A 22,716-nucleotide genomic window follows, 5' to 3' on the forward strand; every position below is an offset into this window, starting at 1 on the left:
GAAAACACTGTAATGGATTGGAAAGGGGTGTATAGCTGTTCTGAAGTGCATAATCACCCTAAGAGAGGAAAACTGGAAAAAAAAAACAGAGAGGAGAAAAGGCAAAGATAACCACCACCTGTGGCTCCAGTGCCAAGTGAGTGATTGTGGTCTGTGGTTGCGATACACAGTGGGAGTCCATCAGAGGTGGAAGCCCGCATAAGCATCAAATACTGGGGTTTTTATAACCCTCATTCTTCCAGTTAACACCCCAATACCTCCTCCAGGAGGAGTTCTGGACGTGTACAGTCTTCTTTCTAGAAGATCTTGGAACTCTGGCAGTGTCAAGCAGGGGTGTGAGAGTGTGTGTTCAGGTGGCTGGAAGAAGTTTCTGAACAAAGGTTCTGAGTAAAGTTTCAAGAGTTTTGCAGCTTTACAGTGGCTCGTGATGCATGAGAGAAACAAGCATAAAAAAATCCCTACCATACCTCTGCAGTTAAATTGCTTTACAGCAGTTGCTCCTTTAAATCTAAACTAGCTTGTTTAAGGCAAAATTTGGTCACAAGATCCAAGTGGTTCACTGCAGATGGTACCCATGTATGCACAGAATAGGCTTGATCTCTTGCTTGAATACTGTTGATTTTGTGTCCAGTAGTGTTTGTGAATGCTGTAAACAAGATCATATAAGAATTGCAAATACTACAGAGTAGTTTTTAGTTCCATGTGACACACTGGAGTTTTAGGATTGTTGATTTCTATTGTCTTATTTGAGGTAATATTTTCATTTTTTAAAATCATAGAATTTAAATTTCAGGAAACTGGGCCATCTTTTCCCTTTTTGAAGTATTTAGCACAATTATAATAAATTTAAATTATTTGTCTTTAGACTTTCCTGAATGAATGTGTTTTGACTGCATAAGAAGTGAGTTACTGTATAATCAGAGAATCACAGAATAACAAGGTTGGAAGAGACCTCCAAGATCTTCGAGTCCAACCCATGTCCTAACACCTGAACTAGACTTATGGCACCAAGTGCCATGTCCAGTCATTTTTTAAACACATCCAGAGATGGTGACTCTATAATAGTATAAACTGTGATTTGAAAAGTAACAAAACACAAGTACAATGCAAAGAATCACACAGAGCATTTGGACATGCTTTCTTGTTGTTAGAATAACTGTGTAAAACTGTATAGTTGACATCTTGGAAGGGTTGTCAAATGCTCAGTATCTTTCTCTTAGTGGTTCAGACTCCTTTGTGCATAGGTACATTGTGGGACTTTTTTTATTAAGGGTTCAGCTCTGACTAAATAATATCATTAAAGACAAAATCTTGTGTGATTAGACTCAATATTTAAATTTAAAGAACAAACAATTTAAAAGCATATGCAGATTAAATCATAAACTAGAACTGTAGCTAAGAGCTCCCTTGCTGTGTTTATGGCAGGGTATAATTGTAACTTGCCTGGAAGTACAGCTGCTGGCTGAAACCTGCAAGTTGCTTTAAGCTGAGAATTACAGCCTAAGTTGGGAATGTCTGTGCATGGTTGTCCTGCTTTTCATGACTATGAGTTACTGGGCAAAGACTGAAATAAACCATACGGACCTTCAATCTTACCAGGAATGGCCCTTCCTGATAGGAAAAACTGGGAATGTTTTAATGATCTGAGTCAGAAAGTGTTTGGGGAGAAGCTCTTTGCACACACATATGAAAAAATAATTGTAAATAACAACATCACATTTCTATAAGGAAAGCATTTCTGAAAGTGACTACGATCTTCTATGGAAACATCACTTGAAAATATGGTATTACATTTTTATTACTATTATATATTATCTCTGTAAACAAAAATGGGAGAGGAAAAATTCTTAACAATATTTTTCTGTCTTAGATACTGTACAAATCCACCAAAAGATCAGGAAGTGTGATGGTAAAACGCTACCTTGGTGTTCTTCAGTGGAAAGTGCTGTAAAGCAAAATTCTGTAACAGCAATGGTAATTCAAACAAGTACTGAGCCTTTTGGAAATGACTGTGCTGAGAGCAGGACTCCTGAAGAATGTCTGCACGGTGGTGAGGATAAAACTGTAGATGTGATGATACAGACAGGCAGGGAGCACAGCACTTCAGGCTTCTCCGATCAGGAGCAGAGGAACCCAGGTGAAAATGTGATGGATATATTGAATTGGGCCAGGCCTCTTCCTGCTCTACTTTCTCCAGTACAGCTTTCACCACTGACTACACGGGTGAGTTTCAGGATGCATCTGACTTGGTACTTAACTTGGTCTTAAAATTACTGAAGAAATAATGATTTTATATTACTGGGCTTTTTCTCCCTTTAGTATCAGTATTAGTTATTCATGCAATTAAAGGGTCTCTGTGTGTTTAGATCCATATGGATACTTTTCTTACCTTGTAGCATACTGCCTGTGGAAGGGAGCAAACCCATAATTTTCAGAAGTACATGTGTCATGGTTTAACCCCAGTCAACAACTAAGTACCACACAGCCGCTTGCTCACTTCCCCACCAGCATGATCCTGGGGAGAATTGGAAGAGTGAAAGTGAGAAAATATGTTGGTTGAGATAAAGACAGTTTAATAGGAAAAGCTGTGCACGCAAGCAAAGCAGAAGAAGGAATTCATTCACTCTTTCACATGAGCAGGCAGGTCAACAGGGCTCTGTCATGCGTAATGGTGACTTGGGAAGATAAATGTCATCACTCCAAATGTCTCACCTTTCCTTCTTTCCCTCTCTTTATATGGTCAACATGATGTCTTAACAGTATGGGATATCTCTTTGGTCAGTTGGGGTCAGCTGTCCCAGCTGTGTCTCCTCCCAGCTTCCCATGCACCCCCAGTGCCCTCACCAGTGTGGCAGGAGGAGAAGCAGAAAAGCCGTTGACGCTGTGCAAGCATTACTCAGCAATAATGAAAACGTCTCTATAGTATTAACACCATTTTCAGCACAAATCCAAAACATTCCCCCACAGTAGCTACTGTGAAGAAAATTAACTATCCTGGCCAAAACCAGTACACAGTCACCTATGTCTCAACTTGCTGTCATAATTTCCCTGTGGTGCAGACTTGAAGTCCCAATTTGTGTTCAATATAAGCATGGCTTTCATAGCAAAATTCCAGAGATTGAAAGTTAAATGTTACTCAAATGATCTTTTCCAGTAAGCTTAGAATGCACAGTGGTAGATAAAGAAGTCTCTTTTTTTTTACAGAGGTACTTTCATTTGCTATGAAGAAAAATGATGGAGTAGGTTGTAATTTTGTTGACCAGCCTTAGTCTCTCAAAACCACTGCATGTCAGGGCCTTAAGTGTACTTGTTTAGAAAAGTAGGTCTTAAAACTGATACCAGGGTTTAGATTATTAACTTTGTTTTTTGATTGAAGGGTATGTTGTTTGGAGAAGTCACAGGTTCCAGTGATGAAGAAGATGATTGCAGTACTTCTGCAGTGAAGGATATTTTACAAGAAGACCAAGTTCAGCCTCTGAGTTGTAATGTAATCAGCCCAGGTGATGAGTGTAACAGACAGAGCAAATCATATGAGCATGGTTTTGATGCAGAAATCTCACTTAATCTGAATTGGAATGAAAAGAATATTTGTATCAGTTCAAAGATGTCAAGCAAGGAGGAGAAAGATGCTGAAAGAAAGCAAGCTGAAGGTGCTACTTTAATTACAAACATGGAAACTAACAAAGATTGTTTGGAGGAGAATTCTGAGGATATGGAAACTGAGAACAGAGAACTATCTGGAGCAACAGCACACGAATTGGAAGACGTGGAAGAACAGAAAGGAGATAGTGAGGACGTGCACAGTGAAGAGGGAGATTCTTCAGCAGATTTTATGTTACAAAGTTTCAAGCCTCAGAATCAGATAGAAAAATGTAGTGTGGTAGAGCAAACAGAGGAGAATGTAACCTTAATTAGAGCTGTTGATAATGAGAGTACACATGAAAAATGTGGTGAATTCGTGAAAGCAGAGAAAGAGAGATTATTAGCACAGAGAGAAACTCCCAGAGAACCATCTGTTCCACAAAGTATTACTCATTTGCTATCTGAGCAATGCATTCTGCTTCAAAGCGAAGATTCTGAGGAAAAATCTGATGTGTTGATAGAAAATGAAGTGGTTGAAAATAAATCAAAAAATGTAACCGAAGTAACTAATATGGCTGGAGCTATTGAGATCTCTGCACACTCTCAGTGCTCTGAAATAAAATATGACAGTGAAGAGATTCTGGAGAAACAACATATGCAAACAAAAAACGAAGTGAACAGAGAATGTGAACCAGAGACTGTTGAAGTCTCTAGGCATTACTTACCTGTATCTGCTACTGAAGGAATCAGAAATTTATTGTCAGTCTTTCCAAAAGATGAACAGCTCAAAATTGAAGACATTAATATAACCAAAGCTCCAACTATTGAACTAGCTATGAAATTTAACAGAGAAAGTGTTCTAGAAGTAGCTGAATTGTCAGAGCAACTCCATAGTGCAGAAAATGTAAAATTAGTAGATATAAATGAGGGGGTATATTTAGAAAGCAAATCACATCAGGAGGAAAATGATACCAATTTATCTCAAAGGAAGTCAGACTTGGAAAATATACTTGCACTACCAAAGACAGCATGCATTATTGATGAAGAAAGCAGTGTAGCTAAGTGTGAATCCTCTATGTTAGATTTTACAGAAGTGAAAGGTGAAATAAAGCAATCTGAAAACTTACATAATACGTTAGAATGTGGGCAGTCCAAATCTCGAAACTTTAGAGTGTTTGAATCTCAAGAGACTGAAATCAAAGTTAATCCAGAAGATTTTGGAGGGGAAAGCAGTGAGTTATTAGCAAGAGGGGATGCTATTGAATCTATCTTAGTAGAAAGTAATCCTACTTCTCAGGAGCAGTTTGCAAAATCTCTGACTCGGCTCTTGATAACTGAAAATGTTAGATGTGATGAAATAGAAGGGAAATTAAATAAACAAAGCAAGGAATTGATGACTGAAACTTGTTCCAGTTCATTGAAGTGGGAAAAGAATGTTGTGAAGAAAAATAATATTTCAGAGATCATCTGCCAGCCTACTTCAGAAATGGATTATAGAAGTGGCTTGGCTTTTTCTACTCAAAAGGACTTGGAGGAATGCTGCATAAATAATGAGGAAACCAATTCTCCTCTGCGAGTGGGAGTTGGCTTGGAATCCACAAGACCTCCTGATCTAAATTTCAGTCTCCAGAAAGTTGTTGGTTTCCTCGAAACTAATTTCACAGGAAAGGCTGTTTTTTCTTGTACTTGGGAAAAGAAGGAACATACAAATTCTATTACAAGTAGTACATTTGACTGTTCTTCAGAAAACTTAGAAGAGGGTGCTGCGATTCTGTCTGCTGAAAAAGTCAATGTGGGCAAAGAACTGGGCTGCCCTGAGAAAGAATATGTACACAAAAATGAAGTGAAAACTTCAGATAAGGAGCAACCAGTAGATAAAGAACCTCAGGCATCTGTTAAATCACAGCTCATGTATGCAAACTCTTATAAGAAGAACGCTTTTCTCCTCCAAAAGTTTGATTGTCAAGAATCAGGATGTAGGAATTCTATGTGTAAGGTTAGAACAGATCTTTCTAGAACTGGTTCACTGACAGGTGGGGGAGAGAGTAAAGAACTGAATAGTTTTGAGGGTTCTGGGGAAAATGCCATAATAAGGTGTAAAAGTGATTTTGATATGCCAGAGCAGAGCAATGACTCTGAAGAGAAAGACTGTTGTATACAAAAAGTTAGGTATGTGAAGTGTTCACAATGTGTTCCCATGCTCAGAAACAAACTGAGAGCTTCCAGGAGAATTGCAGTGGATGCTCTGGAAACTGGTGCAATGGTTGATGCTGATTACCAAGTATGTGAGCTTCATTCAATGATGCATCCAGGAAATACTTTCACAGTTAGCCACCTAAAAGCAGGCACTGTGGTGGATATGGATACACATTGCAAACCAAACAGCTCTGGAGATACTTCAAATGAGTGGTCAGGTGTGACTGGGGAAGGTTATCCTGAAGATTCAGCCTCTTGGAAAAGGGAGTGTCTATTAGTAACCTCTGAAAATACTGAGAGTGCTAATGAACTCATGGTGGAGTCTAACATAGCTGGATGCATCAGTCATGGTGAGGAAAGTCTGTTAAAACCTGGAACATCAAAAGAAAGCCCTGTGATGCCAAATGCTTCAAAAAATAGGTTACCACTATGCAAGATCTTAAGCAGATTCTCAGAAAATTGCAAGCTGACTGTAAAAACCAGTAAATTAAATACAAGAATGATAGCACTTGGCAATTTCTTAAAAGAAAATGATTCTGCAAAAATTCAGTCAAATGGCGAGCAAAGTCTATTACACAGTGTTGATATGGGGGTCTCAGTGTTTGAAGAGTATCATAATAATCAAACTTACACTGCTTGCAACATAGGAGAAAGCAGCACTGATGTTGTAATAGATAATGGCAGAAAAAATATTTTACTCAAGTATCTTCCAAATCCAGGCCTCTCTGATGTACAGTGCAGTTGTCAAACAGTTGGGCAGCTCTCTGAACCACAAAAGACAGTATTTGAGAACTTACGTATGGTGGAATCAGAGTCTTGTGCTCTCAAAAGGAGCAGTAAATTGAAGTGCAAAGAGCAAGAACCATCTGAAATCTTGACTGTTTCTACCAAGACACCTGCCCAAGTAATGCATACCAAGCTATCAAAGAGACTGTTTCAAGGTAAAAGAAAAACAAAGCCTCTTACTCAGCCAGTTCTTGAAAATGCTGATACTTCTGTGCCAACAAAATGCTCATCTGTGATGATAAATAAAATCAGGGAAGAGATAGGTCCTCCTCTGCCCCCCTTGCTACTGCCTCTGATTGCTACTCCTCCAAAAACTGCCTGTACTGTGTCCCCAGTAATGTCTTCTATAGGTCAATCCTCTTTGCTTTCCCCTCTTGATGACCTGATACCCCCACTATGCAAAACTCCTGTTCTTCCTCTCATGTCTCCATTAACAGATACTCCAGCAGTAAAATCTGCTCTTTTATTTTCTCCTCCCTCACCCTCAGAAATGGCAGTAGGTAGAAGGATTCGCTCCTCACCTTTGAAATTTTGTACTTCCATTCCAAAGCATGCACTTCCCGTTCCAGGAAGATTTCCTCTCTTTGCAGCAGTTAGTGCTGGCCCAGGTGCTCCTCAGGAGAACTCTGTGAAAATATTGGACACTATGTATCCAGAGCTATCTGCAAGGGCAAGGACACTAAACATTCTGAAAGGCAATATTCAGCTTAACCGACGTGCTTTTTCAGACAGCCAAAGTTTGCCAGGACCTGTGTCTCAAATAGGTGGATTTAAAGCAATTACATCTACATCAACTGCTTTTGTTAAAGCTGGGAGCAATTTGGAATCTGGTAGTAGCAAAGATGAAGACAAAGATGTGCAAAATCAGCAATTGTTTTCAAGGTCATCAAATCATCTTGAAAAAAGGCCACTATTGCACGTATCTATGCCAAGAAGTGCCAAAAGACTGAAGTTGGACAGTGAACCATCAAGGACGGAGCCCAGTGATATTACTGCTGTCAGAAATACTAAAAATACCATCTCGGAAATGCAGGAGGCTTTCCATGGTCAAAGCTATGAAATCAGTGATTCATCAAACAGTTCCAATTTAGAAGAATCACTGCCAGTAAAGAAGAATCCTGATTGCCAGAAAGTTTCTTTGGCATTAAAGAAAGTTGCTGAATCCTGTTTTGACTTGTTACCAGTTATTAAAGGTCATCTGTATGTTGGCAATATCTCAAAGATTCCAGTAATGAGAGATGAAGAGAGAGAAGTTGTCTATGAATTTGGTATAAAAAACAAGGTAAGTAGCATAATTTTAAATTTTATGGTTTAATAATGACTTCGATGCGGATGGAAAGAGTATAAATTTGTAGTATTTGAATTCTCAATTGTTCTGGCAATCTGCAGTGCAAAAGTGTAGTCTTGAAAGGTTATTAGAAATCTAAATATGTGTAACCTAAGAAAATACAGAACTGCACAAGAAATTACTGTTCAGTGGTGTACAAGATGCAAAACTGCATTTATAAATACATATGCTTTTCTGACATATGCATAAACTGCTGTATTTTTGCAGCACTTTTTGAAGTGGATAGTAGTAACATTTGTAGGAGCTCCTCCAAAATGACTCTAATTTTTTTAAATTAAAAAAGAGAAACTTCACTGTATATACAATACAGGCATATAATTTTGTTCTATGTTTACCTTTATTATTCTACATCAGGTAATTAAATTTAATTTTTTTTTTAAAATTCTTCCCTTATTTTATTTCTCAGAACTTCCTTATCATCAGTGCTGAAAAATTTCACTTCAGTTACCATCTTTCTCATAGATAATTTGTAGTCTACAGCAGAGCGATTCACCAACTGATACATAGCAGCATTTTGTCCTGTTACAGTCCTTGTAGGTAATTAAGTTCTCCTCAGAAGCTGCTACCAAGATCTCAGGTCGTCTTTGTTAGGAGTTGTCAAGTCTGGTAACTTCACAGAAGCAAGGCTTGTAGCTTTTATGTTTCCCGGTCCAGCCAGTAGCAAGGCCAAGTACATACTCCTAGTAGAGAGACGTGCACACAATACAACCTACTCTAACTCCCTTGTCTGGCTAATCGGATTGAAATTCTGGTAGTGGAAAATACATACATGCATGTACAGACAATATGGATTCCTCCAGCAGCTGACATTAGGCACTCAGTATATCCAGTAGGTGACTAATATTCTTCCCACTTGTCTTATGCACTGATGAACTTCGAGACACATAAGTGTACACGCATTCCTCCAGCAGCTGGTCCAGATTTGTGTCTGGCCCTCAGACTCCTGGTCTTTCAGGTAGCTGGCTTAGACCTTCTGGTTCCTCCCAAAGCTAACGCTCAGACTCCCTGTTGTCCACAGGTACCCAGTCTGAACTGTGTACTCTTCAGCACCTGGCTTCTAATTCTCTCATTATACTCTGACTTTCAGCTCTCTTTCTAAACATCCCCTAGTAAATCATACACAATCTGCACAATACCAGTATTCTTTTTCCTTGCATCTCATATTGAGTCCCATGTTACTATAGTCAGCAACATCTCCCCATCTCCTGCAGTGTGTACAGGGATCTGGGGAAAGACTGCTGTTAACTTATCTAAATCTCATACCTGGAGATGGGCTGTTTGTCCTTCTGTGGCATCTTCGGAGTAGCTAAGTCAGGGTGCTTACATTTGCTCTGATTAGGTTATTTGGGTTACACTACCTGTCATTACTCCTCTCCTCATTCCTTCTACTTGTCATTATGCTCCTTGTTCTTTGAGGAAGATTGTTGTTAATCCATTACTAAACAATTTATATTCAAAGAATAGTAGCCCTATTCTTCATTTGTTTATGGCATATTTATTCTGGGAAGTTGCCTGCTCCTCCCTCTTTTTTCTTTCACTGATTGCCTCTGATTTACTTTCCTGCATTTTTATATGTATGCGAACAGTATTCTTGCAAATAAGCTAGTAGTTCTTTTTATTTGTCATACTACTACAATGTTGTCAAGTATTCTTAAGTATATAATGGTCTAACAATATATTTTGTGTCTGATAGCATTTAGCAGAGTCCTTGCTGCATGTTATTCTCAGTAAGCTGAAGGCTCAGAAGAATGCCACGAATTACAATTTCAGTCAGGCTCTGTGTAGAGTCTATGCAGGAATTTGCCGACAGTTGGGAGATTTGGAAAGAGCCCGCCTTTTCTGCTATAGCCTACTTAAAGAAGGTACAGTGTGGCTCAGTGGTCTTATATCTTAAATATGCTGTGTGTCTTTACTGTAGCGTGCCAGAATTATTATGTTTGTAAAAACAAACAGAAATCCTGTTAAAGGGTTGTTTTCCTTAGAACACTTTTCTGTAATGCAAAAGTATAGACTGTTATAGAAGAAATTCCCCTTCCCACAGTTCCTCCACATCTGTGCTGTAGTTTTGTGGTGACCTGGGCTCTTAGTAGTCCACTTATTTTTCCAAAGAAATATTTCATTTAGGATACTCTGTGATTTCATTTTTGCCCCACCATGTCCAAAATGATAATGTGATTTCTGGGAATTTTGTCTTTTTTGACTATTAGTATTTTCTTATTTTAATTGAGTAGGTACTGATTCATAAAGTACATGTGATTTAAAACCAGGTATTTAAAAAAGTATCTGGAGCTGGACAATACCTTGGTCAAAACCAGGGTATTTTTATAATATGTCCTCCTTAAAGTCTTTTTACTTCCCGTTATCCAAATTCTCACTTGGTTGGGAGGTTTTTTCCGTTTTGGTTCCCTTCCTTTACCCCTCTCCCTTTTGGTCAAAGGTAACACATACATACTATTGCTAAATTAAGAATCCTCGTTTTGGAAGGACTTCACTAATTTTGAAAACAGTATACTGGTATCTGTGTTTCACATTAAAATAAAATAAAATTCGAGAGCACTGACAAGCAAAGTGCTACAGCTTGAGATTGTTTCACTTGCTTAGCATCTTTCATATAATATTCCTGTTGGGGTTTTTTTTTCAATCTTAAAAAGGTTTGTGATTTTTTTTTGTTCTTAATTACCATTTTTGAGGGTATTTTTTTGTTGAGTTCTTTTTGGAATTCCTGTTTTCCTCTCTGTTTTTCTATCCTTCAGTCCATTATAACTGTACTTTCACTTCTTTCATGTTAATAGTTTTAATACTGCACCATGTTAGAAACTATTACTTGTCAGATATCTTTTCTTAGTCTAAAATAACAATTAGACCTTTTGTTTTGCAGTATCTTACTGCTTTTTCTTTTTGTGGGTTCTTGCAAATATTAAACATTCCCCCTGTTTTTCTTTCTTTTTCTGTGTAAGATCCAAACTTTAATAGCTAAATGCAGACTTTTATTGGATGATATTCTCTTCTATACATTGAATTGCATAAATTTCTGTTGTCATTGTTCTGTGGTTTTATAGTTATTTTTTGAGTGGGAACACCTGTAAACACATCGTAAGTGCTGTTTAGGCTTTTTAAAATTCGTTTGATTTTATTTGATTACTATGCATTTATTTTAGGGTTTTCTCTTTCATGTAGTTTCACATATTCCCATCAGAATTATGGCAACACAAGCTACACAATTACCAAATTCACTATTAGGCTTACCATCATCTATTGTCTTGACGCCTTGTCCATCATTTTTGTTCTGTTCTCCTTTCAGGTATTCTGCCTTAAGTGCTATAAATAATATGTTACCTTTTTGGTTATTTTTCCTTTTACCTCTCCTTTGTTCCCTCCCTTTTTTCTTTTTTATACTTTTCTTTTTTTGATGCCCCTTGAACTCTTACTCATTACTGAGTGAATTTTATAAGTGTTTCAAATTCCTGGGCAGGCAATTCCAGTTGTCGATAATTCTAGTTCACCAACAGTCCTGATAGAAAAATGTTTTAATAGGAAAAAGTAAATTCTTTACATGATGAGCAGCTTCAGAGTAGAAGGTTCACCCAAGACACTTCATTGAAGTCTAAATTCTTTGTGCTCATTGAAGCTTCTTGATTTGATGTATTTTGAAATGCTTTCTAGTTCTTAAGGTCTTTCAAAAAATGTAGAAGTTACGCTGAAGTGAAGAGGGAAGGTACATTTAGCTTTTCAGATTTCATTGTTTTTTGTATAGTGTTCCAGGCATATGTATTCCAGTATAGCATTTCATCCATGAAAGTAATACCTACTTTTTTACTTATTCCAATGTATTTGTTATTGCTTATGGTCTACATGCTCCATGTTTTATCTTAGTATTTTGCCTTGAAGCTCTCAGCTTTGGTATTCAGAAGGGTCTTTTGGCCTGGAACTGTCCTCTCTAACTGATAGTTGTCAGACGCTTGCTCTGAATTACTTTAATGAATGAGGATTCTTCAATTATATGGGAATAGAACAGATTTTTACATCTATGGAAGTACAAATATTAGCATGCATCATTCACATATGCTCACTTACAACTTGCATAATACATAATTTCTCTGACAAAGTCTGGGAAAACTGCTGAGCAATATTAGATCTGAATTGTGGGAAAGTTCTTTGCAGGCTTTTATATATATATATATGTATATATTTATATATATATATATATCACAGGTGTATGGTTTCAAGGTATTAGCAAGTACTGTAGATTATGTTTTTCTTTGGACTAATTCTAGTTTGGTCCAGTGAAGAGAGTGCTTATTTGTGACTGGAATGTATTAGGTAGGTTGTTGGAGTCCATCCTCTAGTTTAATTTAATCCTAAAAGAATCCAGTTTCAATGCTCTAAGACCATTCTCCATGTCTTGGTTTGAAAGATAGGTGTCTGCTAAGGAAGGCAGAAGCCTGCCTTGGAATGGCAGATGTAACCCCTTTCCCTCCGAGTTATTATAATTTTGAAATCAAGGGCTTTTAGGCAAAGATGTGGGAAATAGGAATAACAGTTCTTTACTATTATATATATAACCAGTCAAACAAACAACAATAACTATGGCAGTAACAGCAAACAATCACAAACCCAGTCCCAGCCTTCTCGGCTGTCGGGCCCTTTTTCTCCCCTCGGGTGCAGTTCCGCTCACAGCCAGCAGGGGTGCTAGCAGTTCCTGGTGAGCAGGGCCGGTGCGATGGTTCCCCCGCGGCTGCAGGTGGTGCTCCGGAGCGAGCTTGGGGAGCCTGCGGCACTGGTGCCCTGGGATCCCGGGAGGGATGGAGCAAAGGTTTCACAAACCCCTGGACAGCTGGCCCCAGTGTCCGGCTGGACCTTTGGGAGCAGCAGGCTGGAACGGCAGGCTGGAGTGGCAGGGATGAGCACAAATCCCGGGTGGCAGATGTGATGTATCCAAGCGGGGAATCCCTCGGAGGTCTAGGCAGGCAGGGTGAGCATGGCTACAACGCAGCAAAGGCTCGAATCAGTGGCGGGGCAGGGCAGCCACAGCCCGGCCTCCAGCGGGGCAGGGAAGGTGGGCCGGGGATCCTGGGATCTTTCTCCGCAGAAAAAAAGAAAGAACGCCGAAAAGAACCAGCAGCTTTTCTCTCCAAAGGCTGAGGGCGAACTGACCCCACACCCAGGTGAAACAAAGGAGTACCCAGGCCCGGCCCACCCCATTCCCAGTGGGTAGCTCTTTTGTCTTCCTTAAGTACAGCCATTTGTCCCCTAGCAACATACATATGGGAAAAAATTCCTTCAACAGGAAAAAAAACTAGGACTAAATTAAAACCCCAACACTCCATTAGACCATTACTGAACTAAAGTGCAGTAAGAAAGATGACAGTAGAGAGAGTGAAATTATGATGGGAGGAGGTGACTTAAGGTTTGTTGGGGTTTTTCTGGTGTTTCTTTGTTTTTTTTCTTGGATCTTTTCTTCTTTTTTAGTCTCAGGATTGAGATGTGCTAGTATGACTCCCTTTCCTTACGCTGCAGTTGTGATGTGACTTCTATGCCTTTTTTCCTAGTTACCTTGCTGGCGGTACTAGCTTTTAATGCCTGAATATATATTTTTGTTGTTTTAAAATGTTAAAAATTTACTTTGTTATTTCTTTTTTTCCTCAGACTTTCCAGACTCAGAAAAATTGATTTTATTTATCACAAATGTATGGTCTGACATATTTGTCTTCCGAGGTGCAATTAACAAAGCTATGCAATTAGTTGTCAGGCAGAGTGCAAGCAATGAGATGCTGGCCTGTTTAAGTGCTTATTTCAATTGGGAACAGGTAATGTCTGATTTCATTGTTGGTAATCAGCTTTTGTCTGCATTTGTCACTTTGCTGGCTGAATCAAATCAAGCAACTTACTTTTCTGATGAAGGGTGTGAATATCCCATGGAGGCTGTACAATTGCGCAACTAATGCCGCTTCAGGACTTTTTCCCCTAGTTGTCCAGACTCTACTAGAATACAATACTTTCCTTGTTTTCCCTGTTAAATACTAATCCATCTACTGAACATTAAAAGTAAAGGTTGTTTTTAAACTTTCAACTACAGTGTGGTTGGACTAGGGAATTCTTGCCATCTGTGGAACTGCTCTTTGAGATGTTTTTTTTGTTTTGCTTTGTACTGTTGCTTTTTAAAATATGTATTGGTTTTATCTTTTGTAGTTCTCTGTGTAACAGGTAATACATCACTACAGCTAATTTCAAGATGAGCCTGTCTCTTTTTAGTTACGATCTTTTTGTAAGGTAGACTGTAAATACTTGTTTATCACAAAAAACCTGAAGTTAATTTCATAAGCAGTTGGTGTGATCAGTACAAAACCAGTGATACTAGAAGAAGGATAATCTGTGAGAGCTGACTTCAAGTCTTTGAGCTGTTGGGCAAATAATTTAATTTCTATCAGTTTTCAGCAGGTATCTATTACCATCCTGAAAAGAATGTTGCAAGGAGGAAAAATTGAAATCATTGGGAGCAATTTTGTATCATGCAAATGGAAAGCCAGAGGTGTTTTGCTTCTGGAGGAGTTTGTGTAACAGGCTTGTGTGTTTGTTTAAAGGCTAGGGCCCCATATTTTTGAAAACTCCATATTAATGCCAGGCTTTCTTCCTGGAAATAAAATAGTTTCGTAAATATCAAGTGAACAAAATCATTGATTCATAGCTGTCTGGTTCTGGCCAGGACAGGGTTAATTTTTGCAGCAGCCAAAAGGGGGCATGGCTAGGCCCCAGAGGTTCATTCTGTACCACCTCACATCATTGCCAGGGATGTGGGGAAGTCTCTTCCAAGGTGACTGAGTCAGCGTAGTGTGGTGGAGGGAGAGGTTGGGTTATTGTTGTTTCTGTGTGAATTTTTAGTCTCTCTTTTGTACCCTCCATCATTAGTATTTGCTGCTATTACTGTTTGTTTTCTTATCTCATTGCTGTTTCCAGTAAATTGTTCTTATCTCAACCTGTGATCTTTAAATTTTGTGCCTCCAATTCTCCTCTTCATCCTGCCACAGAGAAGAGGAAGGGCGAGGAGGGAGTAAGCAAGCAGCTTGGTTTCAGTTGGAGCACTAATTTGGAGAATACCATTCCTAAGCCATGACAATAGCTCACCTATTCCCTATCCTAACATGCTGCTCCACAGCTGCCTTGAGGAATGCAGTTAGTCTTACTGCTGTCATCATAGCCTTTAGGTGTTGTATGATAATTTTTTTTTCTTTAACCTCTGAAGCCAGCCCTGAATTTAACATGGGATCACTGAAATTACAGCCGCCTAAACCTCCTGCTTTAGTGCAGGAGTGAATTAATTTGGCATGGATTTGTGTCTGGCTTTTTTACTATTAAATCACAGTTGTGATATAGCATTAAGCTCTGGTATTCAGAGTTACTCTGTACTGCAGTCCCTGCTTAGCGAAGAATTTGTATTCTCCATTCTATTAGGTTACAGCTTTTAATATCATGCCAATAGAGATGCACATAAGAATGTCCTAGTAAATGTTCCTGGAAATATTAATTCTTTGTGCTCACACTACCTACTTTATTTATGGATCTCTGAAATACGAGATCTGCTGCAACTGGGGAGCAGGACCTCAGAATTTTCTATATTGATTATAAAAGATGACATCATTCTGTCTGTAAGCTCTGTTTTTCTTGTGTAGAAATACAGGTAAAAGTTTCAAGTAGATTGTGATTAACAGTCTGTTATACATATAATTTTATGAGAAGATTATTCTACTTATGAAAGTAAAACTCACATGGAATGGGCATTTATTTCTTGGTCAAGGTGTGCCATTTTAGTGACGTGCACCATGGCAGAACTTGCCAATTAAGATGAGATTTTGTACTGAGAAGATCTGCCAAACACTCATTCTGTTTATGTGATAAGCCTAGACTTTTTTTCTTAATACGTCAGAAAATCAAAGAATGTTTGTATTTAAATTTCCTTTCTTCCCCTAGCTATTTAATTATCAGAATGATTTCACATGGCACGTTTATTTACCTCAACTATTGAAATATTTGCTTGCAAATTCACCCCTAATGAAGAACAAAGAGTAACAAATTTTAAAATTATTTAGAAAGTGAACAATATTAGTCTAATCTTCTTGCACTGGAAAAACATTCTTCTTACCTTAATGCTGCATTGACAGAAACAAAAATCCCCAAATTGTAGAAGGAGATAAGAGAGTGGGTATAAAGTCTGTGGTTTTTCTTGTTTGGGTATTTTTCTTCCAAACTCTCCTTTTAGTAAAGGCATTAGGAAAAATACCTAGTACTTGAAGGTTTTGGTTTTGTACTCTATTTGTTTGCGTTAATTCAACCCAAAAGTTGGATTTATGGTGTAAGATGCTGTGCACAGTCAGTATCAAATATTTGTAGAGAGTTTGGTTCTGGGCTGGTAACTTTTCATGCATTAAGATAATTACCTTCTAAAATTTCAGAGTTCATCTTTAGATGCTGGTATTATGGTCTCAAACCTGCTTTTAGAAATGCAGTCATGTACAAAAGTAGAATTTCACCTGAGTGAGCAGTATGGAGAAGATCTCAGTGAAGATGCTTGGCAGTATATATTTGCTGTTGATCTACTCTGCTCTCACCTGAAGTGGGATTGGACACATGATAATGTTATAAGGTATTGTGGCAATCACTTCTTTGAAATGTTTTCTTTTGTGGTTTTTTTTTTGGTTTGTTTTGATGGTGTTTTGGTGTTTGATGGTGTTTGATGTTTGATGGTTTTTTGTTTCCCAAATTCATTATGACTTAGCTTTTAACATAACAAAATATTGCATAGATACTTAGAAATGAGGATGTTTCAACCTGATGAGACCAAGACTACTTTGTTTGTGTGCCTTATTTTAAGATAGAAGGAGTGATCAATGAGAAAATGTATTACTTAATGATATTGTCCCAAGAAATGAACCCTGTTAGAACTGTTCTAGTAAAGAATTGCTTTCAAAATAGCTATATAAGATTTTGAGATGAATTGTCTGTCAGTGAAGCAAAGTGATTGTCTGCTTCTGAACTAACTTGTTGAATTGCCCTCCCCCCATCAGTAGAAAATGAGGGTGGAACTTCTGATATGAAAATAACACTGCTTCAGTGCTGAAAGTGAAATATATCCATACTCATTAGTGTATTATCTTGATTTCAGTCTGATTTTAATTCTAAAATAATTATAATACTTAGATTCAATGTTTTGAATTTTCTTTGAACCTATGGTCCAGTATATGGACTGCTGCCATACTTAACCTAGTTTGAAAGACTTCATTCTGACACCTACACTGATCTGACAGCTGTGATTTTCTATATAGAGGCTACATGACTTAGTAGACATTTGTTTGTTTGTGACATAATAAGTGATGCTTATTATCATCATTGTCAGTGATATTTATCATCATCGTGTTGTATACAAGTTTCATACTTTCAGATAGTAAAGAAGTTATTTTTGGTGAAATACTTTTAAAATTAATACAAATTAGCTTCAGTTAAATGTATGTAGTTTTAATTAAAGCCATATCAAGGTGATTGTCTGTGAGTTGTGCTGGTAGTAGGTAACTAGGTCTATTAGCATAATTTTAAGGATTGAAAAAGTCTTACTTTGGGTCCTTTTAGGTTTAAAAACAAGTATCAGGTCCTACTTGTAACATACAAACTGAATTTTCAGTCATACGAGAAACTTACAGAACATATCAGCATGACATTTGAAAGTAACACGATTTCATATATATCTGTGAAGTCAGTCTACCTAAAGTTAGTAACAAACAAAAGAGTAATTTGCCTTCATTTTTGTATGAATATTATAACCATCCCTTCAGGCAGTATAAGATTTTCAAATTCATTTTTCTTTCACAGCAAAGTGCTTTGGCCTTCTATGGATAACTGGATAAGGAAGAGAAAGGGGCATGAAAATGCTCAATCCATTAGTGATAGTGTTATAGCATTGACACTTAGGCTAATTGGTAAGTAATCTAAATTCTTGATTGAACTTCTGCTTTGTATAAGTATGTCCTTATGAAAGTGTCAGGCCTGTCTCGAAAGTGAGTTGAAGTATTTTTACATTTTATTGGATCTTTATGCAGATATCTTGTGTTTATCAGCCTGTGGAAAGCAGGTACTTAAGTTTTGAGAGATACTATATTGATTCATGGTAACAAATACCAACATGTTTTATGTATTTAAAACGAAATAATCTGTAGCTACATACAGATTCATAATCCTGAGTTGGAAGGGACCCATTAGGATCATTGAAGTCTAACTCCTACCCTGCACAGGCCAGCCCCAGGAATCACACCATGTGCCTAAGCATTGTGCAAATTGAACAAATCTTGAACTCAGACAGGATTGGTGCTGTGACCAGTTCCCTGAGGAGCCTGTTCCAGTGCCTAACCACCCTCTGGGTGAAGAATCTTTTCCTAATAGCTAACCCAAGCCTCCCATGACACAGGTTCATGCCATATGGTCTCCAGAAAAGTGTATAAGGTTTTATATGCAACTTAATACCATAATAAATTTAAGTTAGATTAATTTATTTGGGATCTAGGTGGCATTTGATGTAAACAGATATAATTTGAGTTTCAATAAATATTTTCAGTATGTAGGCTATATGATACTGTTTATTGCATTCTTTCTGAGTTTTACACTTAAAAATTGTAAGCCTATGGGAGGTTGAATCAATCTGATGAAAAATGACTTGGGGTCTTTAGTTACACAAGGAATAGGACAACTGTTGTTCCCAAGACAACAAGTCTTGGTTGGTAACAAGTTGGTAACAAGAATTACTTTTTGTAGTTAAAATTTGCATTATCTGTAGGTACTTCAACAGGCAATTGGGAAGTACAAAACTAGGAAGTTGACTGTATAAATAGTCAGATATGTAGTAACTCTTTTTTTCTTTCAGGTCGATTAGGACAAATAGGTTTGAAGGAAGGCTATCTTGCTGCAGTGAAGAATATTAGTTCAGTAATTGGACTGTTTGTGCAGCATGCAAAAGAGGAAGGTAATGTTTTTTTAGAGAAACTTGAGTGTAACATCCACAGTGTGAACTTTTGCAATGCCAGAACATAAATTAAGGCATACATGGCAAAACAGTTTTGCAGTTCATGTTAGTGCATAACAGGTCAAACAGTTTTCAGTTTGAGTCCCTTTCTCTTACAAAGTTAATGAGCTATTAACAGTATTAACCTTCTGTTTGAGACAGAGAACAATTCTGAGATGCTTTCATCTTGGAAAGACCTTGGAATTGGACTGTTTCATGTAAGACCCTATCAGTTGCATTAGAGATAACTTAAAAGGTGATCAAGTTAAGATCACTTAAAGGGTGATCATAACTTGAGCAGTAATAGCTAATTTTTTACCTGAGCAATTTATGCTGAAGCTTACTACTAACAAAATTTTTGTATTGGGAGAAAGACAGTTCAAGCTATTGATGAGACAAAACAAGGCAGTTAGGGCAGCAGAGATTCACATTGCTAAGTTACTCTGGATGTTAAGTACATTCTGCAGTGAAGCATTTGTTAATGTTAGGGAGCTTTGAACCACCTGTATAACTTCTCTTCCTTGCAATCTCAAGTTTTTCCAACTTGGTGGTGTATGGTGTACAGTGTATGTCTGTGTTTGTTTCAGACACGGTGTAAACCTGACTGTTTTCTTAAGTCTGATTACTCTTAACTAAAGTCACTAGATTCTCAACTCTTGTGTACACTTTGAATACTGGAAAGTTGCTGAATTGAGAAAATTGGAAAGTGCTAGTATAAAATGAGATGTTACGGAATTTGTGTGCAGGTTGTCATCTTGCTCCATTATGGTGGTAGGCATCACAACTGTTGATGTGTTTTATTTTCAGTTCTTGAATAATAGTTTCTATAGATTCAAGATTCCCAAAAACATTCTTGCATATCAAAGTTTCTTTAAGCTGATTTGTGTTAACTTTTTGCAGGTGTTCCCTGGGGTGTGCAGCTCGCAGCCGTATATTCACTATGTGACTTGGGTTCAAGCAATCCAGAAGGTATTGTTGAGGCCATCCATGCTTGGAGAGCAAAAGTTCTTAACAACATTCCTTCTGCTGTCACAAATAGCATAGCTGAAATCACTTCTCTGTGTGAAATGGAGCCAAACTAAAATGTAAGGAAGTGGACTTCCCTAGAGGAAGAAGTGCCTAACTGATTAAGGAGTAGTTGGTTCCAGTTAAAAACCATACAAAGTGGTGTGTCTTCTTGTGTTTCATGTTTTTAATCAGAATGTCTGATCATGCAGAGCAAGCTCTAGTATTTTATTTGGCTTTTCTGTTTGAAGGAAGAGTTTTTAAAAAATAAAAATACTTGCTTTTCCTAGTAGCTGATTAGCGATCCAAAAATGAGTACATCTTCAACTCCTGAATATTTCTGGTGTGATGACAATAAAAATCAGTAATAGTTTTCATTCTTTTACCTATATCAGTTTGGAGTATGGACTATTTGACAGAATATTCAGCCTGACTTGAAAACCTGGCTCTATTATTTTGTACTATTTTTATTAAGTAACCATTCAGATAGCAGAACATTCCCCAGATTCTGCTTTATTTTGCTTGGGGTGTCTCATAAACTTAATTTAAAATATTTGTGGAAAACAGGTAGGAATTGACTTTTTGTGTAGCCATCATGTATGGAGTAACAGAGATACTAAATCTCTGAACTTGTATATATGGTATATTTTGATGTGTCTCACATTTGATATTGTTCCACTTGGGGAATTTTGTACATTTAAATAGAGAGTTGGTTGAAAAAAAGTTCATGTTTCTAATGATAGCTTCACTAGACTGTGGTTTTGTATCTTTCATAATAAAAGAGACAAACACCATTGCGTTCTTATTGATCTTTTTAAATAACACAGAATTAACTGTGTTTCTAGCTTATATAAATACCATTTTGGGGAGCAGCAGGAAATTACCTGTTGAGGTAATTTCACGAATGAATTGCCCATAACACTGCGGTTCTGGACATCTCTCCAAAAGTTTCTGGTATACTTTGGGGGCTTGGGAGGTAGTTTTTAAAAACTATTGAAAATTTCTATTTTCACTCTGTGGTTGTGCCCATATGAAGGGGTGAGCTTTGCTAATGCAGATTCTTATTGTAATGGGACCTAGATTCTGACAGTTTTGTGGTGCTGATATGCATCGTGATTTTTGTGCCTCTTCCAAGTATGACTACCAGTGCAATCTCCTAGCCCTCTGAGAGTTTCTTTCCTCTGAGATGAAACTGTGTAGAGCAAAGTGGCCATTGATTTCAGTTGCAGCTATAGCTGCTAGCACTCTGGACATTGAATTGACTTCACTGAGTTTACCACAGACAACTCAGTCAATGAAAGATAGTCTAGTAGTCTTGGTGATACCTGTGCACAGCAGACACTGCTACAGATGTCTATCATGAAGGCTTCCAGTAGGGACTCATATAAATTAATTTGCCTCAGGTTGAGGCTGTATGATTTCTGGGACACTGGGTTGTGAAGGCTTTGGGGATTTTATGTGTAGCCTTCATTTACCTTTCTTGCACTAAAATGAGCACAAAATATCTTAAGTGGAAGAAGGACAAAAGAGAGCACAGGTTGACAATAAAGGTATTGATCATAAATCTGGAAACTAAAGGAAATGGGAAATAGAACAAATGAAAAAACAAAGGAACAAAGTGAGTAAAGGATCACAGATGTTTCAGTGCAAAAATATTGCAACCCAAAAATGTTCACAGCAAATAGAAAAACCTATTTCCTTTAGAATTTTTATAAAACAGTGGCACTTGAAGTATATGAGATTCACAGGGGAAATACCAGAATTTTTCCAAGACCAAAAATCTACAGCTATACTAATCTGGAAACAAATTTTAAAAAAATAAAAAATTTCAACCTACCCTCAAAAGCATTTTCATGAAAAATATTCTGTTCTGCTTATGTATCTGTAAGAATATTTTTTGTGTGTACTGCAAACATGAAACTGATTTTAATTCTGTATTCCTCTCTACTGCCCAATCAAACTGCATTGGAAAAAGTAAAATCAGAAGTTGCTTGCTTCTGTTAAATACTAATCACTCATCTCTCATAAAAAAATACTTGTAACTCCCATACACAGTGCCAAATTTACCATATTTAATGACCTGTAAAATGTTAATATCCATAAAGGATAGTGATTTTCAGTACATGGAATGCTTTATCCATCTTGATACATGTTTCAAATACTACAATCCTATTTCGTTCAAAATAGTCCATTAAAATGGATTTTCAGGTTTCTAGCATCATTTGCAGAGTTTTGCTTTTTTGTGTTCTTATACGAATATTGAGCATGTGGCTTGTCCAAAACTACATGTATCAGGAAATGTTCAGGTTTTCACTTCCTCCATGCCTTCTCATATTCCTAAACTAAAACATGAAAAGCCGTCTCAACTGCTAAGGCATTAATGTCAACAATCTAGGGCTAGACAAAATGCTAGCAGTCAAAATGTCAGATTAAAATACTCAGCTCTAGCAGTTCTCCTGACTCAAATACAGGAGACAGTAAACATGTATAGAAGTTTATTTATAAGAGTAATTCTGACTATAGGCTTCTCACTTCATAACTGTATTTTTTGGTATTTGAAAAATCCCTGATACCTATTTATTCCAGGAAAAGAAACTTGTCATAAATTTTGGAGAGCAGTATAACTTTGCCTGTGTGTAGATGAAGAGGATGCTGGAATAAGTTGTTCTCGGAAAAATTTTATTTATCTATTTTACTTGCTTAGTTGCCTTCATACTAGAAGTCATTTTTAGAGTGTCTGAATCCTAACATGTTGTAC

At 37.4% G+C, this 22,716-nt stretch overlaps 1 protein-coding gene across 5 annotated transcripts in view; it reads left to right on the forward strand.

Annotated features, from left to right (window-relative positions):
• The window catches only part of ICE1 (interactor of little elongation complex ELL subunit 1), a 45,156-nt gene extending 24,270 nt beyond the window's left edge, over positions 1-20,886 (forward strand). For 3 of the 5 annotated variants that reach the window (XM_082289930.1, XM_082289931.1, XM_082289932.1), the window contains 8 exons: positions 1,871-2,223; positions 3,377-7,846; positions 9,606-9,774; positions 13,559-13,719; positions 16,360-16,550; positions 17,771-17,877; positions 18,816-18,914; positions 19,854-20,886. In XM_082289930.1, the coding sequence (XP_082146056.1) occupies positions 1,871-2,223; positions 3,377-7,846; positions 9,606-9,774; positions 13,559-13,719; positions 16,360-16,550; positions 17,771-17,877; positions 18,816-18,914; positions 19,854-20,035 (5,732 nt within the window). In that variant the 3' untranslated portion in view covers positions 20,036-20,886. The remainder of the gene's footprint in view (positions 1-1,870; positions 2,224-3,376; positions 7,847-9,605; positions 9,775-13,558; positions 13,720-16,359; positions 16,551-17,770; positions 17,878-18,815; positions 18,915-19,853) is intronic. The other 2 variants (XM_082289934.1, XM_082289933.1) reach the window with 2 other exon arrangements.
• Positions 20,887-22,716: the final 1,830 nt, after the last annotated feature.

This window comes from Coloeus monedula (genome assembly GCF_965178545.1).
Source record: "Coloeus monedula genome assembly, chromosome: 1".
Classification (NCBI taxonomy): Eukaryota; Metazoa; Chordata; class Aves; order Passeriformes; family Corvidae; genus Coloeus; species Coloeus monedula.